General features: G+C 39.6%; 1 protein-coding gene across 1 annotated transcript in view; it reads left to right on the top strand.

Moving 5' to 3' along the window:
• Positions 1–2,197: 2,197 nt before the first annotated feature.
• LOC122616955 (calcium-transporting ATPase type 2C member 1) overlaps positions 2,198–24,774 on the top strand; it is a 39,253-nt gene continuing 16,676 nt past the window's right edge. The window contains exon 1 of the mRNA XM_043792552.1: positions 2,198–2,721. Coding sequence (XP_043648487.1) covers positions 2,368–2,721 — 354 coding nt within the window. The 5' untranslated portion in view covers positions 2,198–2,367. The remainder of the gene's footprint in view (positions 2,722–24,774) is intronic.

The raw sequence follows: 24,774 nt of genomic DNA on the forward strand, positions 1-24,774 counted from the left end.
CGGATTTCATTCTGATTCTATCTCGAGGCTTTTTTGCATCAGCAACATATATCGGCCTACTGTCAGTCGCTGGGCATTAATACTTTCGTATAAGGAAACCAACAAGTAAGGAAGAAAACAAAGGGAAGTACACTTTGTGCTTCTTTATAAGAATTTGATTTTTTACAATGCAGTTGTAATATTGTGGATAAAATCATAAAGGATATTAACTATAACGGGACTAAACACACCATTAATGATTAAAACGGCTTTCTAATAAAAGATATGACAGATCCAGTTCCCAAAACAAAACCTTTTAATGCCTTTCTTTTTTTGGTACGGTTAAGAAGGGTAACAATTGTGCAGTTTAAGATCAAACTATTTATTATAATTAAATTATCGTAAATGGTACACTGTGGTTATTGAAATTTGTGGTACACATCGGCATCAGCAGTCGATATCTCTAAGTCTACCACAGCTATTAAATTCAAATTAGTTATTTGGATTATGGTACAGTAGAATCCGGTTATAGCGACTTTCAAGGGACCGACGATTTTACGTCGTTATACCCGGAAGACGCACTAACTGAAAAGTGGAAACAAAAATTTTTTTTTGTTTATTTTATGGTTGCAATGTTTGTAATATGTTTAAACATAAAACAAATTAATTTTTTAATCAAACAAAAAATTTATTAAATTTAATTAAATAACATGGTTTTTCATAAGAAACAAGAGAGAATGCTATAGTCGAGTTCCCCGACTATCTGATACCCGTTACTCAGCTGTCAGCACTGACAGTTGTTGGCGGTTTGTGGGCGTTAGAGTGGGCGTGGCAAACATTTTTTTGGCAAATCAATAGAAATTTTCAAGACTAATTCAAAAATGAAAAAATATCAAAACATTTTTCAAAAGTGTGGGCGTAACAGCTTTGGGCGGTTTGTGGGCGTTAAAGTGGGCGTGGCAAAAAGTTATTTGGCAAATCGATAGAAATTTACAAGACTAATACAGAAATGAAAAAATATAAAAATATTTTTAAAAAATGTGGCGTGGCAGTTTTGGGCGGTTTGTCGACAAATCGACAAACTTGCGCTGCTTCTATGTCTCTGGAGTCTGTATGCTTTATCTGAATTTTCTAGCTTTTGTAGTTCCTGAGATCTCGACGTTCATGCGGACGGACAGACGGACATGGCCAGATCGCCTCGGCTATTGATCCTGATCAAGAATATATATACTTTATATGGTCGGAAACGCTTCCTTCTGCCTGTTATACTATACTATACTATAAATATAACGGGACATCTCATGGAATATAGGCATGAGGTCTGCATACGCACGCTGTAAACATTTTTATGACTTCGGTCACTGATATTTACATACATTTCTAACAGAGTCGTTTGATGCTTAAATTTATTCGGTTGAATAATGAAAAATCGCGTCGGTATAAGCGGTTTGTCACTAAAAGCGGAGACGTACTAACCGGAGGTCCTTTCATATAACTTTGTATGGGGACCAACCAAGCCATCGAGTTTCCGTCGCAATAACCGGACTGACGCTATAAGCGGAGTCGTTATAACCGGATTCTACTGTACTACAATTTCTTCAACGCCTATAAATCGACAATAAATGTAACTACATCTCACAGCATTTTTGGTACAAAGATTTGTTGAAAAGTTTGTATCAGGTAGAAACTGTTATAAGGAGTACTCTCCTAGTCGATCCAGCCATGTCCGTCTGTCCATCCGTATGCACATCGAGATCGCTATAGATATTTCGATATGCTAAAACATTTTAGCCACGTCCGTCCTAAACACATATATTTATATTTTAGTTTTATAATTTCAGTTTATTTTATATTATTTTCAATATGTAGAATATTGGCCCATGCAAATAGACTATTGCCTTAGTTTATTAAATGTCTTAGATAACTTTGGAAAATTAGTAAACCCAAATTACTTGCAATAATAAGATAGACGAGACTGTCAACAGTCAAGTTCCTCAACACTTGAACAGGCACATTGTAAAGTAAAGTAGAAGTAGGAAAATGGTTCAATGGATTCGTCCTTCTACAGTAAAATATCCCTATCGGGCAGTAACCGAACTGAGTGGTATTTTTAAGGATTCCCATTTAGTACATTCCAGTCGAATGGTATATTGCCTCGGCCCAATAGTGGCCACACTAAAGCTGCCTGCGAACGTGTTGGACGCGACCGAACACGCACTTCCATTCGAAAGCCTGACGATGTGCCACCTTCCGGGCCGTTGTTGACGCGGTGAATCAAGGCGGAAAAATCGATTGTGCTCGTGTGATTATTTTTGTTTTGATTTGCGGCCACCCGCTCTTGTAATCCCCGCGCGGCCTTGGCCACATGACTCATGCCAGGCAGGAACAATGAAAAACCACAATAAGTACGTCAAGTTGCCCCAAGACCTTGATCTGAGTTTCCACAGTGATTTGGACCTGCTGCCGGATACGGCGGCCGACATCGACGTAGAACTAGACCCGGCTGCGGACACGGATGTGGCCGTGCTCAGTGTGAACGTGCCTGCGTATCTGGGTCTGGACGAGGACGACGACGTGGTAATCATCGCCCCCGGCGAAGAAGGCCTTCGAGTGGCTTCCACGGCGGCGGAGGCAGTGTCGACACGCAAGCAGCAGCGCAAGCAGCTGAAGAATCAGCTGGAGCAGCAGCAGATCCTGCCCAAGAGCAAGATCTGCGGACTAGGCAGTGATAGTATCTTCAAGGTAAGTTATTATCAGGAGCAGCTAAGGAAGATAGAGCACGATTCTATTAAAAGTACAAGACTACCAGTTTGGTGCTACATCAAATTATTTTATCGGGATTCGGGCTTCTCTGACGCATGCAACTTGTGGCTGACGAAGATTCCTCGGCCCTAGGAAAATGCTGCAAAACTCGAGGCGTATCAAAACAAAACAAAGAGCGGAAAAATCGATAAGCGACAAAGAAGGATATTGTGACAACCCCGAGTCCCGCTGGCAAAGGTTTTCTCATAAATCCCTGTTGACTTTTAATCGGCGAGTGGGAATGAGGAACACGGCGGATTTGTTCGGCTGAAGTTTTCTCTAATGCTAATGAGCTCTTATATTAATGGAATTTGTGTTGACACACTGTCTAATAAGTATTTTGGCTTGGGCAAGGCATCAAGTAGAATAAGTAGGACGGTGTTATAAAAAGACTTAAAAAATCAATTGAAATATCTATAGTTCACCCCCGTACCTAGTTCATAATTCAACTTGGCATGGGACGTACTGTAGTATCGACGTTTTTGCAATCAGTAATGCGTCAGACCCGTGTCAATCATAACTCTGCCCCTCTACTGACGATAAAAAGCATAGTTAATTGTGTCGAGCAGTACTGTCTTGGTGAGAAGTCTTATATAGAAAATGAAGCTAATGAGCTAATTTAAATTATTTCGCCTAGAACTTGGCAAATTCGTAGGAAACACAGTTTTTAAAGCCCATTTCGGATCACTAAGACCGGATTTTAAAATCGTTTTTATTTCCAGGGCTCGTTTTTATACTGAAACGTATATGTATAATATATAATTTGTTGTATACACCTTTGTTCTGGGTACAAAGGCTACAACAAGCCTATAAGTTTCTTTGAAGCATATTTTGAGTGCTTCAGCAGATTACTGAAGTTTGTGATAGAATTTTTATTAGATTTAGGAATCAACTTTTCCTTAAAATACCTTTTTTTTGTTGAGATATATATATGCAGAATATATATGTAGCAGTAGCCACGATTTCCCTGCTACATCAAAGACCTTATTTCTGCGTCGCTTCGTCCTACATTCACGTTTGCAACCAATTAAAGGACATCCGTGCTTTTACGCCCCATGTACCCCATAAAGGTGGGTTCGTTGGCCCTCAAGTCACTGTTATCTAACCTAGTTTAAGTCACTTTTTATATCACGTATACGCCACGTTCATTGGGCTTAGTTTCTTTTTGAGACCAAGTTTTAATCATCTCTTCGGTTGGATGTGTTTCAATTTGTTACCCCCATAGTAACATACTAAGGGATACAATTTAAGAGCGAATTTTTAAATGTATAATTAATTGGTACTCGTAAAGTAAAAAGATAACCCTGTGGACTGTAGTTCATGTAGTGACGATGCTCACTGGGAAAGTGTTAAAAGGAAACGCCCTGATCAAGAATCTGCCTGTTACATACTTTTCTAGTACTTTTCTTTTTACCCTACGAGTAACGGGTATAATAATATATTAATACCCGTTACTCGTAGGGTAAAAAGAAAAGTAAAGGGTATACTAAATTCGTTGAAAAGTATGTAACAGGCAGAAGGAAGCACTTCCGACCATATAAAGTATATACATATATTCTTGATCAGGATCAATAGCTGAGTCGATCTGGCCATGTCCTTCTGTCCGTCCGTCTGTCCGTCTATCCGTCTGTCCGTCTGTCTGTCCGTATGAACTTCGAGATCTCAGGAACTACAAAAGGTAGAAAGTTGAGATTAAGCATACAGACTCCAGAGACATAGACGCAGCGCAAGTTTGTCGATTTATGTTGCCACGCCCACTCTAACGCCCACAAACCGCCCAAAGCTGCCACGCCCACACTCCATCGTCGTTGGAAATTGTCGCTACAAATCAGCTCCTAGTTTTCCCTTTCCAAATAGTAAGCAGCCAAAACATTCAAGGTTTGTTTTTTACACACAAATTACAAATTGAATTAATTGCGTGCAAAAATTCCAGAAAGCGTAGCACAAAGCCACTAACTACTGTTGGTTTACGTCCTTTTCAAACTTTCATGTTTACCCCCCCTTGGTTGTTGTCGCTCCTTTCAGAATTCGTAGAAAAATAGCTGATAGGGTCCTTCGTTGAAGCGGCATCCTGTTAAAAGGTGTTTTCAGGGAAGTTATGAATGAAGGGCATCTAGAGGAGCACTGCGACGAAAGGCTGTGGAAAGCTCGGAGAAGCATTGACTTCGACGAGAAAGCATTAGCTTAACAACAGAAGCGGAAACGACTCCGAATCAAGGGAGAACGGTATAGTCGTTTTCCTCGACCATCAGATACTCATTACTCATCTGGTGAGAAAAACAAAAAAAATTTAGTTGGGATATTAAAATATCAATAACAGGAAAGAGAGCAATTACAAAAAAAGTTAAATGTTTTTGTTTAATTTTAGGTTTGACAGGCGTGATTCTGATCAAGAAGTTGTATACCTTATAGTGGCGAAAACGATTCTTTTTACCTGTTGCATACTTTTCCACGAAACTGGTTTACGAAAGTCGGATTTAATAATATTTTAAATCCTCGTACTAATTTGACTCGCTCCCCAAACTAAGAGAGTTAGTTGAGTTCATGTGCCTCGTATTTTATGACACACAGCTCGTCTTCCGACCAAAAGACTCACATGTGTTAAAAAACTGAACACTCTGCATCTGGTTTTTATACCCGTTGCTCGTGATATTCAAGGAACTCACCTATAGCAATCTCTCTTTTTCCTTGTGGCACCCACTCCGCTCCCGGCTTTCCCTTTGCCTTATAAACATGCAAAATGTTTAATTACGGGACCAGCCAGAAGCCAAAATATGATGAAGAGGGATGGATATAACTGTAGGTCAGCATTTTTTGAAGTCAGCAGGAATGGGCATCATTTTACCTTACATCGCGGAGAATGCTCCCTGTCGGTCTGGGTACTAAACAAATATTTTATACATTTTTTTCGTAGTCGGCAATAAAACCTTATTTAAAAAATCAATGCCAAATGGTTGTTCCTTACTTAGACATTTAGCATTCCCTTCAATTCGACAAAGTTTATATAAAACTGACATGTCAAGTTGGACATGTTGGAAACTAATTAGCTACTTAAATATCAATTTGTCATCCAAATTTCATCCATTTATTTCTATTTATGTATTTATACTCAATAAACACATTTTAGAAGAACCCTATCCTTCTTCGCTTCAGGTAAATACAGTCTGCATGCCAATAGTAAAGGAACAAAAGTTTAAACCAAAAAAATATGTTACTGTACTACATTTTCATAAAGCTTCCTTTTTATCAAAAACGATACATTGTACATCAAACTCATTTCGCAATCTTATTTCCAGTTTCAGCATTTCTGTAAGGTAAAAGAATGGCTTTTTCTTGTTTGGCTTTGGCTTGTTTTCAATAGTGACTTTCTCATACGAGTGAGTGAGTGAAAAGCCTTAATTCAGGGTGTTACATTCATACGGACTCACAGCTGCGTCAGTTCCAAGTTAAGAACCATCCCCCACCGTTTGTGCAAGTGGACTCCTGCATGATGACTTAAAAGGCCAAAATGCATTTAAACTGGCTCCTGTTTTCTTACATCCATCCATTTTTATACTGCATCACATTATTGCGTAACATTCACAAGTTAAGCGGTCTATTGGGACGCAATGTGACTGTTTAAATCTTTTCAAATGTAATGTGTAAATTTATGCCCAATTTAATTTTCTTGAAAGTTAAATCTTCTATAAACCTTGAAAAATTCTAAGGGCGATATAAGAAGTCAGAAGTGCCCCAAAGAAAGGGAAGAAAAAGTTGGTAGTCTCATATTTTCGTCACTGATGTATTATGAATTGAAATAATCGAGCTTTTCTTTATTCTACCCACACAAATGACTTACGCAAATCCTTTCCCTTCTTTATATGACTGTATTTTTCGAAGTTCCTGACCACCTTTGTTGGTTAACCCACTTCATGTCCTAACAAAAGCTTGAGCACATACCCAGAGAATAATATTAAATTCGTATATTGTTTAGTTTTTACAGTCCCTTTCTCTAAGTTTTTTCTTCTTCGTCGGTGGAATCACTTATTTCCAGTTTACTAATAACACACACACATTACTTCTACTGTTTATAATATTAATGACTTGTGATGTCCAGTTTTGTTTAATAATAAATTAGACCTTTAGTTTAAGCAATCGCTACTTTTATAATTATTCAAAAAAACAACTACATCCCAGTATGTGGTCATGACTAACGTGTTTTGGACGTATTGATACCGTGTATTGACAAAATAAATATATTCCAATTTGAAGTTAAGGGAGAACGATATAGTCAAGGAACTTAAATATGAGATACCCATTACTCGGTTAGTGGGATTGCGGTTAATATATGCAATACAATAAGATGCAAATAAATAGAAAATTAAGTAAGTTCCAGAGATTTCAGAGCAAGTTTGTTTGATATAATAATAATATAATAATATTCTACTAAGTCCCAAAACGTGATAAGATAGGACTCGTTAAAAAATATTTAAAATTAACCAAAGGTTCTTTGAAAGAGCAGTCTATTTGCATATATTGGATATTTTCATCTCTCTTACACTAAGTGGAGTAATGGGTATTTTATAAGCGTAGCACTCGACTTAAGCGTTGTTCTCTCCTGTTTTATTTTTTTTTGTAAGCAGATGTAACAATTAAAATCCATTCATGGAAATCATTTTAGCACATTTTTTGAAAGATGGGGTTTTGTCTCGTGACCCAAAAAATGGGTGGAAAATCATGTAATCCATAATCCTGTCATGTGGCCCGAAAAAAATATTGAAAACCAAAGCAAAAAGCGAGAAATGGCATGGAGGAGATAAAGTCGCAAGCCAGGCCTATAGAGCACTTACGCTACTTACTTCAATACGCTTCTACGGTTTTGGCGGCATTGTTCGTTGACACTTAAACTGGGTTATTCACCCATCCTTGCCAAAGCTCCTCGTCGTATTCCTTCCTCCAACACCCCGCTCAGCTCCATCTGCAAAACAAGCACAGAAATCAAAAATTCTGCACTTCCGCTGATAATTTTTAGGGCGGTTGAGAATAACACTTTATTGCCGATGATAGGGAGCTGAATCAAACGGTTTCTACCGCTGATTTTCATTCTGATAATGGTTTGATAATTCGTGCTGTTTGCATTTGAACATTTTAATTAGCTATCCATTTTAATTACCACAAAAGCATTATGGGCGAATTTGTGCTGGACGGAATCATTGATTGGTTTTAGTGCGAATCTGCGCGTTACAGAGATTGCCCTTTGATTCGAAGCTTTTTGGATTCTTGACGAGTAATCCCAAGTGTAGAGAGTGTACCTTCATTTTCCCACTATTAAAGAGCGTATTTAAAAAAATTGAGATATTGGGGACGAATGTTGCACAAACAGAACCCGAAGCAAATGAATGAAACGTGTAGAACGAACATAAGAACAGACCCTGGAATAACAAGAGAGAACGCTATAGTCGAGTTCCCCGACTATCTGATACCCGTTACTCAGATGGTGAAAGTGTGCAGGACACACAACACTCACAGTTTTTGCGGTTTGTGGTCGTTAAAGTGGGCGTGGCAAAAAGTTTTTTGGCAAATCGATAGAATTTTACAAGACTAATACAAAAATGAAAAAATATTAAAACATTTTTGAAAAGTGTGGGCGTGGCAGCTTTTGGCGGTTTGTGGGCGTTAGGGTGGGCGTGGCAAATATTTTTTTTGGCAAACCGATAGAAATTAAGGAGACTAACACAAAAATGAAAAAATATCGAAACATTTTTCAAAAGTGTGGGCGTGGCAGTTTTGGGCGGTTTGTGGGCGTTAGAGTGGGCGTGGCAACATGAATCGACAAACTTGCGCTGCTTCTATGTCTCTGGAGTCTGCATGCTGAATCTCAACTTTGTAGCTTTTGTAGTTCCTGAGATCTCGACGTTCATACGGACGGACAGACGGACAGACGGACGGACAGACGGACGGACAGACGGACATGGCCAGATCGACTCGGCTATTGATCCTGATCAAGAATATATATACTTTATATGGTCGGAAACGCTTCCTTCTGCCTGTTACATACTTTTCAACGAATCTAGTATACCCTTTTACTCTACGAGTAACGGGTATAATAAGGCGGCAGGACGCCCCGCAGCTAAATGGGATGGGTTGACGATGATTGCCGCTTGTGCAATGTAAAGTTACCACCACCACAAGAGGAGAACAGGAACCTGAAATCGTTTCTTACTATGAACGCTTGGAAACAGAAAATTATTATGCATTCAGAACAAAGTAGCCGCAAATTCTCTATAAACTTTAGCAAGTAATTCCTACAATTTTCGACCGAGTTATCTTTAAAACTAAAGAATTTTTTGTTAAAATTGTTGTAGCATTTCATTATTTTATTCAATTTTTATACCTTTACCTTTTGCAAAATGCAATGTGAAGTGTAATGAAAGTTGAAAAACTTCGGGGCAGGGGTGCAGGCTGTAAAAACAATTCAAATGACCACATTTAAAGTGACATGAGAACATATTCACCTAGCGCCATTCCAGTCTATATCATTTTGGCTTCTCTGTCGGATTGTTGATATGTGCCGTCTGGACCCGGTGTCTGCGTCAATAGCACAAGGCTCGTGTGGCGGAGGTGGATATTGATCCACCTCCCACCTAATGTTTGACAAGCCTTTTAGGAGCTCCCGAGAGCATAATCCCCATAGATTCAACGCAATATTTAATTATGCACTCATTCCTGACGCGATTCTTAGGACGATGCTTTGCAATGTATGACAGATATTAAAGAATATTATATTTTTAGAGTAAGCCATCCGTTTTCCCTGTAAAAGCGTATTCATAATCAAATCGAGAGCCTAAGTCAAGGTAAGACTTGCACAAGTACAATGCAAGTACAATGTAAGGACTAACCGTTTACTGCTAGTAGAAACTAGTAGAAACCTAATTTCACGAGATACAGCCCAATAAAGTAGCTTTTATAGTTTCCGATATCCAAATATTTAAAGTGAATATAAGGTTGGAATCTATTACAGCTATTAAATAAATAGGAAACAATACAATATATATGGAATTTATTAATGGCCCCTCTCTGGTGATTGCGAAATTTGTGTGTGGTAAACAGTAACCAAAATGACACGAGTTTCATTGGCTAAATCTACATTGTCTGCCCCGGGTCCACAGCCAGATAAACGGACATCGGGCGAGGCGAAAGCGAGAAGTTATACAAATAACTGTGGCTCGTATCTGTCAGTTACAGATGCACACAGTGCACCTTCCCCCTTTCCGGCGTGTGGTGAAAAATTCTCCTTTGTGCCAGCAGTTTTCTCAATTTTCGGATGCATTAGACGAAGGGAGAGCAGTGAAGCGAAGTTGGGTGGCGGAGGTATAAGCTGTGCTAATGTCTGTCAGCGGGGAACCGCACGCAGTTTCCCAAATTTAGTAAGTCCTGTGTGGAAGGGGTGCTGGCTGGCCACGATCAGAATATATGGCTAGGGAGCTTTCTGTCTGAGAGAATGACATAAAGACTTTCTTAGCCCTTGATTGCTTTGGTAGCAACTGCTTCAAAACGCAACTGCGAATATTAGATGTGGTGAACTTCAGCTGTATTTGGGGATCCTTCAGCACGGGCTTCACATCTCCCCCGTTGCTTTTATTTAAACACACCAGTGAACTTTGTGCGGCAATCAAATTAAATCTAAATTCAATAACTTTTTATTTGTCAGTTCGTAAGAGGAAAACCGATTCTGTCCGAGTTTTGAAAGGTTTTTTTTTATCCCAATTCAGGGAGTTAACCTCTGACCATTTTAGAACAATCATAATGGTCAATAACGAAGTCGTCACAGTATTTTGAAAATGCTTCGTATAAAAGCAAGAAAGGAAGTTAGCTACGGCAAGTCGAAGCTTATATGTACTGCTACATCAATGGATTTCATTTATTTGCTTTGAAGGATTACTTACTTACTTGAACACTATAAATCAAGACCACTTTCACATATGAATTTCATAGATGTGCAAGCGTATGTGGTAAACCCTTAAACCCTGTCTAATATTGCTTGACACTTACAAACGGGGGTATTTAATGGTCCCACCTCTATATGTTTTTGCGGCTCTGCAGCCAACGACCGCATAACTCGCAGTGGTCATTGCGCCCAACTTCTGTGCACGCAATCCACTTTCCACGACACTCAAGGCTAAATAAATAACTTATCCTGTGCATATTAGAGAGTTTGACCGAGGCTTAGTGACGACCTGCCATGTTCTTAAAATGTATTCCTCAAAATTTAAGCACATTAATATTTAAAATTTAAATAAACGATAAAATAACGATTAAAAATACAGCTCCGGAGTGGATTGCTGTCCGGTATATGCTGTTCAAACCTATACGGAGAATATGTTTCGCCGGGAAGAAGGCGATTTCCCATATGGCGACGCCGATTTCCCATATGGCGACGCCGAAAGGATCTCACCCCTCTGTGTCCTGCCTAGCCAATAATTAGATTTCGTATGGCCCCGAGATGAGTAATTCTATAAACCTTATTAACAGAAGAACATTCGTAGCACATTAACGTAAATGGCATCGCAGTTCAGTACTCTTAACGAGTCGGCGCCCGCTGTTTCATTGAGTCTTACTTCAGTACAAATTCACCCGAATGTCCCAAACTTCGACGCCCTTGACGTCCAAGCGTAGGACCTCGCCGGCAAGTCCTGGCTCCACGGTCCTGGTCGAAGGTCCAACAACTTCGAGTGGCGTACGCAATCGCCGTTCGAAGATCAAGGGCAAGATCAGCAGTAAGCTTAACCCACAACGGACTATCAGCCACGTCAAGGATTCACGGTCTGCTTCACAGAATGTGAAGCCTCGCGTAGTAGCAGCCATGAAGGATTGCAAAGCACCGGATGAAGACCATCTGGGTCAGGTGAGATGAAAAAGCTGTTGGGCTTGGTTTAATTTTGACTACGTGGTTTCCGTGGATTCATGTTCCTTGACCAATTCTAACCATTATCGTTGCGAATTCAATTTTATGAATTACTCCCACGTGCCGAAACTTATATTGCCAGGCGCAAAAAATCTTTTTTTATCGGTGTTCTTCGGAAATTTATGTCTTTATGCCTTTTAATTAACCTTTTTAATAACCTTTTTAATCAATGATGGGATTAGGGTACTCTAGGGCCCACAAACCGCCCACAACTATCATTGTGGAAATTTTTCCTTCGCACTTCCACTAGTTGAGAAACGGGTATCTTGTTGTTCAATGTAATAGGTATAGGATTATCCCAAAGGGCTCCCCAGGTTTTATTAGTGACGTGCTAATGAGGCATGTGCTAATAAACCATGTAGTGGGGTGCCCAATCGGTAGCTCTGCAGTAACTGAGTTTGGTTAGTTAGCTGACATATACCTACCAGTCTTTCACCTTAAACCAGACTACCTCCTTGCTTAGATTGCCTCAATTGAAGAAACATCAATACTTATTTCGGTTCAGCCAGGCGCGGCTTTTGTTTAAATACGCCTGTTCGGAACGTGGCCTTAAATCAACACTTTTCCCAACTCGATGAGAAACTCCTCGACCGTGGTCCCTCCCCCTTCAGGCTTATTATTTCCTGCGGCTTCTCCGCCTTTCTTTTCTAATGGAGGTCTTGGCAACTCCTTGGAACGAGTCAGATTCTGGGAGGCACTTAACGGCTTTCGTTGCTTTGGATGAATGGCGTTGCCGAGACGTGCTAACGAACTTTATGGAGTTGCAAACTTGTTCCAGATGATGTAAGTGGCTAGAAATTAAAGTTCACAGGGGCAGTTCTTCCGCTTACTTCCATCTTTTTTGTGCAATCGGGTGCATTGTGGGTTCTCTAACTCCGTGTAAATGTCCCAGAACGGAAAAAAATTGATTTTTCAATTTGGTATCTAGTTGCATTTCTTTGACCTGGATCTTTAATTTAGTACTAGCTTTTATCGGATACCACTCAAAAAGCAGTGTGTATATATGTTAATATTATTTAACTCGCCTCGGCTTGAATTCGTTTCGAGTCCCAAGCGAGCAATTAAAATTAAATTCACTTTGGCATGTTGTTGTCCAAACATACTTTTTTAATATACGTAGACTTTTGCAATTACATTTAAGTTCATTGCGTTTTTTTTTTTGCCGCGGATTATTTAATGACCATCAGACTTGTTTTGTGCACTAAGCGATTCTGCTCGCTTCGCTTGAACCATTTAAAAATGTATAATGTGGATCTATGGTCTTAAATTGCATACATAATTATTATTTAATAAAAGATTCGGTTAAACTTTAGCACATATGTACATATTCTTTAGTTATAAATTAGCTCGGGTATCAGTATGTCCGCAGGCTACAATTGTTTTAAAACCCCTATTTCTGTAGTAACAACACCATAACCACCAAATAGTTCTGGTGGTTTTCGTTTTTATTTTGCGTGTGTTAGCTGTAAGCACGATAGTGTGGGCAACTTTTTTTTTTGCTTTTTTTATTTTTACTAATTGAAAAATGAAATTAAATGAGCCATCAAAGTCCCGCCTGCAAAAAGTGCACATTTGATTGGAACGAAGGAAATGAAATCATTTGCGGGAATTTTTTATAAAAAAAGGCTAAACCGCTACAGCATGCAAAGAAAAAATGTTCTAAATTCGATTAAAGTTTTTCATATTCGTGGGGGAAGAACATAGGCGTGGTAGTTTTGGGAGTTAGAGTGGGCGTGGCATTGATCTGATCTAATAAGATTTGCGTATAACATGGGAGAACGCTATAGTTGAGAGCCTTGACTGTCAATATCCCTCGACTTACAATAGCTAAGAAACTAGTTTAGCTATTGTAAGTCGAGGGATAAATTTTAAAATAAGCCCAATAAAAAAAAAAAAAAATTTCGCCTAAATTATATTTAACCCGGATACATTTTAAAATAAGCCCAATTTCAAGAAAACAGTTTTCGCATTAATTGTAATAAACCCGATACTCGTTACCTAATAATGGGCGTATACTTTGCGTAGAGTGATTGTTATTGTTTACTCAAACATATTTATAAACTTAAAATTTTCCCAAACTTTTCGGAACCTTCATTTGTCTGTGGATGAACTTGAAAGTGTTTTTATTAGTTATTAGAGTTTAATTAACCTTTACTCATTGCAGTTTGTCCATTTATCGAATTTTTTGCACACTTGTAAATTGGGGAAAGTTCTTTACGGCTTTGCCTCATTAAGGCAAATTATTTTTTGAGGGCGACCACTCTCGCGGCAGTTCTTGTTCCTTGAAATCGTGGAACCCATAAAGCTAGCAAAAGACAACACCGAGCGCACACACAAAGCGAGGTTGCAACTTTATCTCCGTTAGCATCTTAATTTTTTTTACCCATCTTGCTTTGTTTTCGGCGCTGTGTTGGTTCCAATCATAGCTATGAACACTTTAGGAGGTCACGCATAAACGTATTTACGAATATGTGATCCAAAAATTACAAGAGAACTGTGAAGCAATTTTGTGTTTTGGTGAAAACATAATTGTTACCTAAAGCGCACGGGGGATAGATATTTAATGACGGGTATTCTAAAGAACAGAAGAACTATTTTCTGCATTTGAACGCATGGACGGGAATCTCTCCGAAGTAGGATGATTCTGTTGGTGGTGTGGGAGTCACATCCTATTTGAAAGCGACGCCTGGCCTTGTCACTGTAAACCGTCGTCTGTGCACTCCGAGAATGCGACTCCAGGACAAGATGAGGCAGCCCCTTTTCCTAGTCCCTATCTGCTAACTCATTCTGCTCGTCTGCTTTTTTTTTATCTCTTTCGGCTCTCGATTGTCAAAGTGGGAAATTCTCCCCAAGCTGTCTTACTGCTGCAGGCGTGGAAAACCACTGTAATGGTCTTGCCACCCCATTCGCCTCCGCGATGAAGCTTCTGTAAGATTTTGCTTGTTTTGTTTTTTTTTTTTAAACGCACTTTCTTTAAAATTCACATATTTGAGAGAGAAAAGCATCGCGTGTTGCAAATATATCTGTCATTCAAGATTTATTCTTCTCCATAACGTATAAACGTATCCCCATTTGCATTAGCTACAACACTCTGCTCAAAAAGACATGCAAAGTTTAATCTATTTATGCTGCCACTGTGTATTGCAATGTATTGCAATTCCCTTTAAATTCTGGGGCAGTTTTCGACTTATATAAAATGACAGGGGCTTCTTAAACTCACTGTGCAACCAAGAAGGTGCAGATGCAGAAAAAACAATCCCTTCTTACTTTGGACTCCCAACTTTCTTTCCTGCTTACCACTCGCCTTCCTTCCTTCGTTTTTAATAACATTTCTGTTTCGGGGCCAAAATAGACAGCCTGCATATTTTTAAGGGTTCCATTAAGGAGCTTCCATGCTTGCTATGAAAAAGGCATCCTGCAAGGTGCTGAAAAGTTGGCAACTGCGTTACCTAGATCAGATTGCAAATCGAATTCGCCGCATTTGTTTGTCTTGGCTCGGTTCGGCTAGGGTCGCAAGACTGAGATTGATTCGATTGCGGGCCCAACTGAGCCAAGTTAAAGTGGGCCGACTTTAACCGCTTGCCGCTGTTCTGCACTTAATGATGCATAAAATGTTGGAACCCCGCCGTGGGACCATCGACCTAAACAATGTTCCCGGTCGAAGCCATTAGGCTAAGCCGCTTACAAGCTATAAACTATGTGGCTAAGATGGCAGCAGTAGACCACTTCACACTGAGGTCGTGTGGTCGGTTTACTGTATGCCATAGAGCGACTCTAGACTTGCACCCACTTTGAATGGCTTGTGATAAACCGTGAGTGGAATCGATTCCATGCGTTACTTCAACTCAACCTCCCATCGTGCGTCCGATCGAGTACTTATATCTCTGCTACCATCAAAATGTATGGCATTTCGCATTTGCATTTGCACTGACATCTCTAAAGAGACTATTTGCTCATCATTAGCGCCCGAGCTAGCACCTCCCATCCGAATATTGAATGGCGAATAAAATTTCAGTCGCCGAATTTCCGATCATCCCCCCATAGAAACTCCTTTTTGCCGCCTCTTAGCTTGACATTTCTGGGCATTCCTCAATTTTCCGTGCACATCCGGCAAGCTTGTTAGTATTCTCGTCCTCTGCGGGCGTTTTTCCATGAGGCATTTTGCCATGAGGTATTTGCTATGCAAACTAACCAGTGACCCAAGCCCTCCAGCACCGAGGGTAAGAATAATGGTCGCACTTGCTACCCATTTTTTACGTCCAGGGAGTCCTGCTCCAGCCCGTTAAGTAACGCACAGTTTGGGCCCGCAGGTTCGCGTTACGTGGCGTGGCAACGCCCTCAACTGCATCCACTGCTTCTCATCGTTGTCGTCGTCTGGCCAGCTAAGCTATTACATTAGGATGATGAATGCGTCCCGTCCAGTGGTCAGTTTTTGAGTCAATCTGTAAAACATATAACTGAAAGTATTGTGTATCTGCTTAGCCATTTCTGGGAATAGAAGGGAGCATTTGATATCTGACAACAATTTATTCGATGAATAATTGTCTGTAAAATTCTGTGAGCGAAATAGCGTTACAACAAACTACGGACTTAAAGAGATATATTTTTAATCAAAAATATAATTCGAAAACGGAACGATTTAGTAAAGAGTCCAGCTTGCAAAACTTCGGAACCCGAGTACATACACTTTCTTTCGCAGCTGTATAATGCTTTAATTAACTTTTGTGTATCTCTTTAAAATCTAAAAATACACATTTTCTTATCTGAATAATAAATAAATTTAAAACTTAGAGATATTTAGTTTACTTTTTTTCTGTGTAACACTAACCCCTATCTTTTATTATACCAAAAATTGTTGGCGTGGCACAGCCCTTTTTATATTTGGTAGTTTATAACTTTTTGCATTGCTATACATACATTACTAATGTATTGATATACTAACTAACTAATACTAACTAACAAATTTTCATATAGGCTTTCGGCTTTAAGCAAAAAACAACTGATTTGGTAATATTGTTTGTATATTAAATTATTTTACAAAAGTTAAGAACAATAATAATAATTCCACGACTATCGGATACCCGTTACTCAACTAGTGTAACTGGGAACGAGAAATTTTCAAAATTTACTGTCATATTGATAGAAATAGGAAAAAACAAGAACTGTATGAAACATAAATTTAAAATGTTTCAAACGAGTGGGAGAGCGTGTTAGTTTTGGGCGGATTCTGGGTGTGGCATAAACATTTTTGGCAAATCGATAGAAATGTACACATTTTCAACACATTTTTCAAAACTGTGGGCGCTGCCGTTTTGGGCGGTTTGTGGGCGTTGCAAAATGGATCAACAATCTTACGCTGCGTCTATATATTTGAAATCTGCGTGCCTAATCTAAATTTTCTAGCTGAAATCTCCACGTTTATACGGACGGACTCTAACGCCCACAAACCGCCTAAAACTGCCACACCTACATTTCAATTTGATATTTTTTTAAGCTTGTAAATTTCTATCGATTTGCTAATTTGAGGTACATTTTCACGTGTTAATGAATCGGTAATGCAGTTCGACGCCATTAGCTAATGGCTAATACAGGAAAAGTTCGCAAAATTCGAGGGCCTGAAAGCTCGATAAGAATGGTATTGAATGGTACTTAACCGGCAATGGCAGGTAATTGGTGCTAGAAAGTTGTTGCAATCATCGAGTAAACCTGAACCCCCCTCAAAATTCTATAGCCATTCCCCTGGTAAGCTTGTGTCCTTCCATGCACGCAACTTAAACCGCAGTAATCCTCAAGAGGTTTGTTGTTAACGGCTTTGCGGTCAGCTGTCATCACGCCATCATTAGTCAATGTTGCTTTCGCCCATAGAGGCGAAAAAAGGTTAAGTAATCCTAAAAACTCGCAGTTTCTGCGAGTTCAAAAGAATTTGAACTGGCAGAATGCTCCTTCTTTAGAAGACCATCCCCCAACACATTATTAAAAAGATGCGAATCTCCCTCACTCCTTTCATTGAGAAATGTTCGCATGCCTTAAAAAAAAACAAGAGAGAACGCTATAGTCGAGTTCCCCGACTATCTGATACCCGTTACTCAGCTATTTGCAGTGCGAAGGAGTCTTCAGCACATACAGTTTTTGGTGGTTTTGTGGGCGTTCGAGTGGGCGTGGCAAAAAGTTTTTTGGCAAATCGATAGAAATTTACAAGACTAATACAAAAATTAAAAAATATCAAAACATTTTTCAAAAGTGTGGGCGCGGCAGCTTTGGGCGGTTTGTGGGCGTTAGAGAGGGCGTGGCAAAAAGTTTTTTGGCAAATCGTTAGAAATTTACAAGACTAATACAAAAATGAAAAAATATCGAAAAATTTTTTAAAAATGTGGACGTGGCAGTTTTGTGCGGTTTGTGAGCGTTAGAGTGGGCTTGGCAACATGAATCAATAAACTTGCGCTGCGTCTATGTCCCTGGAGTCTGTATGCTTAATCTCAACTTTCTAGCTTTAATAGTTCCCGAGATCTCGACGTTCATACGGACGGACAGACAGACGGACGGACAGACGGACATGGTCAGATCGACTCGGCTATTGATCCTGATCAAGAATATATATACTTTATATGGTCGGAAACGCTTCCTTCTGCCTGTTACATACTTTTCAACGAATCTAGTATACCCTTTTACTCTACGAGTAACGGGTATAATAAGGCGGCAGGACGCCCCGCAGCTAAATGGGATGGGTTGACGATGATTGCCGCTTGTGCAATGTAAAGTTACCACCACCACAAGAGGAGAACAGGAACCTGAAATCGTTTCTTACTATGAACGCTTGGAAACAGAAAATTATTATGCATTCAGAACAAAGTAGCCGCAAATTCTCTATAAACTTTAGCAAGTAATTCCTACAATTTTCGACCGAGTTATCTTTAAAACTAAAGAATTTTTTGTTAAAATTGTTGTAGCATTTCATTATTTTATTCAATTTTTATACCTTTACCTTTTGCAAAATGCAATGTGAAGTGTAATGAAAGTTGAAAAACTTCGGGGCAGGGGTGCAGGCTGTAAAAACAATTCAAATGACCACATTTAAAGTGACATGAGAACATATTCACCTAGCGCCATTCCAGTCTATATCATTTTGGCTTCTCTGTCGGATTGTTGATATGTGCCGTCTGGACCCGGTGTCTGCGTCAATAGCACAAGGCTCGTGTGGCGGAGGTGGATATTGATCCACCTCCCACCTAATGTTTGACAAGCCTTTTAGGAGCTCCCGAGAGCATAATCCCCATAGATTCAACGCAATATTTAATTATGCACTCATTCCTGACGCGATTCTTAGGACGATGCTTTGCAATGTATGACAGATATTAAAGAATATTATATTTTTAGAGTAAGCCATCCGTTTTCCCTGTAAAAGCGTATTCATAATCAAATCGAGAGCCTAAGTCAAGGTAAGACTTGCACAAGTACAATGCAAGTACAATGTAAGGACTAACCGTTTACTGCTAGTAGAAACTAGTAGAAACCTAATTTCACGAGATACAGCCCAATAAAGTAGCTTTTATAGTTTCCGATATCCAAATATTTAAAGTGAATATAAGGTTGGAATCTATTACAGCTATTAAATAAATAGGAAACAATACAATATATATGGAATTTATTAATGGCCCCTCTCTGGTGATTGCGAAATTTGTGTGTGGTAAACAGTAACCAAAATGACACGAGTTTCATTGGCTAAATCTACATTGTCTGCCCCGGGTCCACAGCCAGATAAACGGACATCGGGCGAGGCGAAAGCGAGAAGTTATACAAATAACTGTGGCTCGTATCTGTCAGTTACAGATGCACACAGTGCACCTTCCCCCTTTCCGGCGTGTGGTGAAAAATTCTCCTTTGTGCCAGCAGTTTTCTCAATTTTCGGATGCATTAGACGAAGGGAGAGCAGTGAAGCGAAGTTGGGTGGCGGAGGTATAAGCTGTGCTAATGTCTGTCAGCGGGGAACCGCACGCAGTTTCCCAAATTTAGTAAGTCCTGTGTGGAAGGGGTGCTGGCTGGCCACGATCAGAATATATGGCTAGGGAGCTTTCTGTCTGAGAGAATGACATAAAGACTTTCTTAGCCCTTGATTGCTTTGGTAGCAACTGCTTCAAAACGCAACTGCGAATATTAGATGTGGTGAACTTCAGCTGTATTTGGGGATCCTTCAGCACGGGCTTCACATCTCCCCCGTTGCTTTTATTTAAACACACCAGTGAACTTTGTGCGGCAATCAAATTAAATCTAAATTCAATAACTTTTTATTTGTCAGTTCGTAAGAGGAAAACCGATTCTGTCCGAGTTTTGAAAGGTTTTTTTTTATCCCAATTCAGGGAGTTAACCTCTGACCATTTTAGAACAATCATAATGGTCAATAACGAAGTCGTCACAGTATTTTGAAAATGCTTCGTATAAAAGCAAGAAAGGAAGTTAGCTACGGCAAGTCGAAGCTTATATGTACTGCTACATCAATGGATTTCATTTATTTGCTTTGAAGGATTACTTACTTACTTGAACACTATAAATCAAGACCACTTTCACATATGAATTTCATAGATGTGCAAGCGTATGTGGTAAACCCTTAAACCCTGTCTAATATTGCTTGACACTTACAAACGGGGGTATTTAATGGTCCCACCTCTATATGTTTTTGCGGCTCTGCAGCCAACGACCGCATAACTCGCAGTGGTCATTGCGCCCAACTTCTGTGCACGCAATCCACTTTCCACGACACTCAAGGCTAAATAAATAACTTATCCTGTGCATATTAGAGAGTTTGACCGAGGCTTAGTGACGACCTGCCATGTTCTTAAAATGTATTCCTCAAAATTTAAGCACATTAATATTTAAAATTTAAATAAACGATAAAATAACGATTAAAAATACAGCTCCGGAGTGGATTGCTGTCCGGTATATGCTGTTCAAACCTATACGGAGAATATGTTTCGCCGGGAAGAAGGCGAAAGGATCTCACCCCTCTGTGTCCTGCCTAGCCAATAATTAGATTTCGTATGGCCCCGAGATGAGTAATTCTATAAACCTTATTAACAGAAGAACATTCGTAGCACATTAACGTAAATGGCATCGCAGTTCAGTACTCTTAACGAGTCGGCGCCCGCTGTTTCATTGAGTCTTACTTCAGTACAAATTCACCCGAATGTCCCAAACTTCGACGCCCTTGACGTCCAAGCGTAGGACCTCGCCGGCAAGTCCTGGCTCCACGGTCCTGGTCGAAGGTCCAACAACTTCGAGTGGCGTACGCAATCGCCGTTCGAAGATCAAGGGCAAGATCAGCAGTAAGCTTAACCCACAACGGACTATCAGCCACGTCAAGGATTCACGGTCTGCTTCACAGAATGTGAAGCCTCGCGTAGTAGCAGCCATGAAGGATTGCAAAGCACCGGATGAAGACCATCTGGGTCAGGTGAGATGAAAAAGCTGTTGGGCTTGGTTTAATTTTGACTACGTGGTTTCCGTGGATTCATGTTCCTTGACCAATTCTAACCATTATCGTTGCGAATTCAATTTTATGAATTACTCCCACGTGCCGAAACTTATATTGCCAGGCGCAAAAAATCTTTTTTTATCGGTGTTCTTCGGAAATTTATGTCTTTATGCCTTTTAATTAACCTTTTTAATAACCTTTTTAATCAATGATGGGATTAGGGTACTCTAGGGCCCACAAACCGCCCACAACTATCATTGTGGAAATTTTTCCTTCGCACTTCCACTAGTTGAGAAACGGGTATCTTGTTGTTCAATGTAATAGGTATAGGATTATCCCAAAGGGCTCCCCAGGTTTTATTAGTGACGTGCTAATGAGGCATGTGCTAATAAACCATGTAGTGGGGTGCCCAATCGGTAGCTCTGCAGTAACTGAGTTTGGTTAGTTAGCTGACATATACCTACCAGTCTTTCACCTTAAACCAGACTACCTCCTTGCTTAGATTGCCTCAATTGAAGAAACATCAATACTTATTTCGGTTCAGCCAGGCGCGGCTTTTGTTTAAATACGCCTGTTCGGAACGTGGCCTTAAATCAACACTTTTCCCAACTCGATGAGAAACTCCTCGACCGTGGTCCCTCCCCCTTCAGGCTTATTATTTCCTGCGGCTTCTCCGCCTTTCTTTTCTAATGGAGGTCTTGGCAACTCCTTGGAACGAGTCAGATTCTGGGAGGCACTTAACGGCTTTCGTTGCTTTGGATGAATGGCGTTGCCGAGACGTGCTAACGAACTTTATGGAGTTGCAAACTTGTTCCAGATGATGTAAGTGGCTAGAAATTAAAGTTCACAGGGGCAGTTCTTCCGCTTACTTCCATCTTTTTTGTGCAATCGGGTGCATTGTGGGTTCTCTAACTCCGTGTAAATGTCCCAGAACGGAAAAAAATTGATTTTTCAATTTGGTATCTAGTTGCATTTCTTTGACCTGGATCTTTAATTTAGTACTAGCTTTTATCGGATACCACTCAAAAAGCAGTGTGTATATATGTTAATATTATTTAACTCGCCTCGGCTTGAATTCGTTTCGAGTCCCAAGCGAGCAATTAAAATTAAATTCACTTTGGCATGTTGTTGTCCAAACATACTTTTTTAATATACGTAGACTTTTGCAATTACATTTAAGTTCATTGCGTTTTTTTTTTTGCCGCGGATTATTTAATGACCATCAGACTTGTTTTGTGCACTAAGCGATTCTGCTCGCTTCGCTTGAACCATTTAAAAATGTATAATGTGGATCTATGGTCTTAAATTGCATACATAATTATTATTTAATAAAAGATTCGGTTAAACTTTAGCACATATGTACATATTCTTTAGTTATAAATTAGCTCGGGTATCAGTATGTCCGCAGGCTACAATTGTTTTAAAACCCCTATTTCTGTAGTAACAACACCATAACCACCAAATAGTTCTGGTGGTTTTCGTTTTTATTTTGCGTGTGTTAGCTGTAAGCACGATAGTGTGGGCAACTTTTTTTTTTGCTTTTTTTATTTTTACTAATTGAAAAATGAAATTAAATGAGCCATCAAAGTCCCGCCTGCAAAAAGTGCACATTTGATTGGAACGAAGGAAATGAAATCATTTGCGGGAATTTTTTATAAAAAAAGGCTAAACCGCTACAGCATGCAAAGAAAAAATGTTCTAAATTCGATTAAAGTTTTTCATATTCGTGGGGGAAGAACATAGGCGTGGTAGTTTTGGGAGTTAGAGTGGGCGTGGCATTGATCTGATCTAATAAGATTTGCGTATAACATGGGAGAACGCTATAGTTGAGAGCCTTGACTGTCAATATCCCTCGACTTACAATAGCTAAGAAACTAGTTTAGCTATTGTAAGTCGAGGGATAAATTTTAAAATAAGCCCAATAAAAAAAAAAAAAAATTTCGCCTAAATTATATTTAACCCGGATACATTTTAAAATAAGCCCAATTTCAAGAAAACAGTTTTCGCATTAATTGTAATAAACCCGATACTCGTTACCTAATAATGGGCGTATACTTTGCGTAGAGTGATTGTTATTGTTTACTCAAACATATTTATAAACTTAAAATTTTCCCAAACTTTTCGGAACCTTCATTTGTCTGTGGATGAACTTGAAAGTGTTTTTATTAGTTATTAGAGTTTAATTAACCTTTACTCATTGCAGTTTGTCCATTTATCGAATTTTTTGCACACTTGTAAATTGGGGAAAGTTCTTTACGGCTTTGCCTCATTAAGGCAAATTATTTTTTGAGGGCGACCACTCTCGCGGCAGTTCTTGTTCCTTGAAATCGTGGAACCCATAAAGCTAGCAAAAGACAACACCGAGCGCACACACAAAGCGAGGTTGCAACTTTATCTCCGTTAGCATCTTAATTTTTTTTACCCATCTTGCTTTGTTTTCGGCGCTGTGTTGGTTCCAATCATAGCTATGAACACTTTAGGAGGTCACGCATAAACGTATTTACGAATATGTGATCCAAAAATTACAAGAGAACTGTGAAGCAATTTTGTGTTTTGGTGAAAACATAATTGTTACCTAAAGCGCACGGGGGATAGATATTTAATGACGGGTATTCTAAAGAACAGAAGAACTATTTTCTGCATTTGAACGCATGGACGGGAATCTCTCCGAAGTAGGATGATTCTGTTGGTGGTGTGGGAGTCACATCCTATTTGAAAGCGACGCCTGGCCTTGTCACTGTAAACCGTCGTCTGTGCACTCCGAGAATGCGACTCCAGGACAAGATGAGGCAGCCCCTTTTCCTAGTCCCTATCTGCTAACTCATTCTGCTCGTCTGCTTTTTTTTTATCTCTTTCGGCTCTCGATTGTCAAAGTGGGAAATTCTCCCCAAGCTGTCTTACTGCTGCAGGCGTGGAAAACCACTGTAATGGTCTTGCCACCCCATTCGCCTCCGCGATGAAGCTTCTGTAAGATTTTGCTTGTTTTGTTTTTTTTTTTTAAACGCACTTTCTTTAAAATTCACATATTTGAGAGAGAAAAGCATCGCGTGTTGCAAATATATCTGTCATTCAAGATTTATTCTTCTCCATAACGTATAAACGTATCCCCATTTGCATTAGCTACAACACTCTGCTCAAAAAGACATGCAAAGTTTAATCTATTTATGCTGCCACTGTGTATTGCAATGTATTGCAATTCCCTTTAAATTCTGGGGCAGTTTTCGACTTATATAAAATGACAGGGGCTTCTTAAACTCACTGTGCAACCAAGAAGGTGCAGATGCAGAAAAAACAATCCCTTCTTACTTTGGACTCCCAACTTTCTTTCCTGCTTACCACTCGCCTTCCTTCCTTCGTTTTTAATAACATTTCTGTTTCGGGGCCAAAATAGACAGCCTGCATATTTTTAAGGGTTCCATTAAGGAGCTTCCATGCTTGCTATGAAAAAGGCATCCTGCAAGGTGCTGAAAAGTTGGCAACTGCGTTACCTAGATCAGATTGCAAATCGAATTCGCCGCATTTGTTTGTCTTGGCTCGGTTCGGCTAGGGTCGCAAGACTGAGATTGATTCGATTGCGGGCCCA

This window comes from Drosophila teissieri, chromosome 3L (genome assembly GCF_016746235.2).
Source record: "Drosophila teissieri strain GT53w chromosome 3L, Prin_Dtei_1.1, whole genome shotgun sequence".
NCBI classification, from domain to species: domain Eukaryota; kingdom Metazoa; phylum Arthropoda; class Insecta; order Diptera; family Drosophilidae; genus Drosophila; species Drosophila teissieri.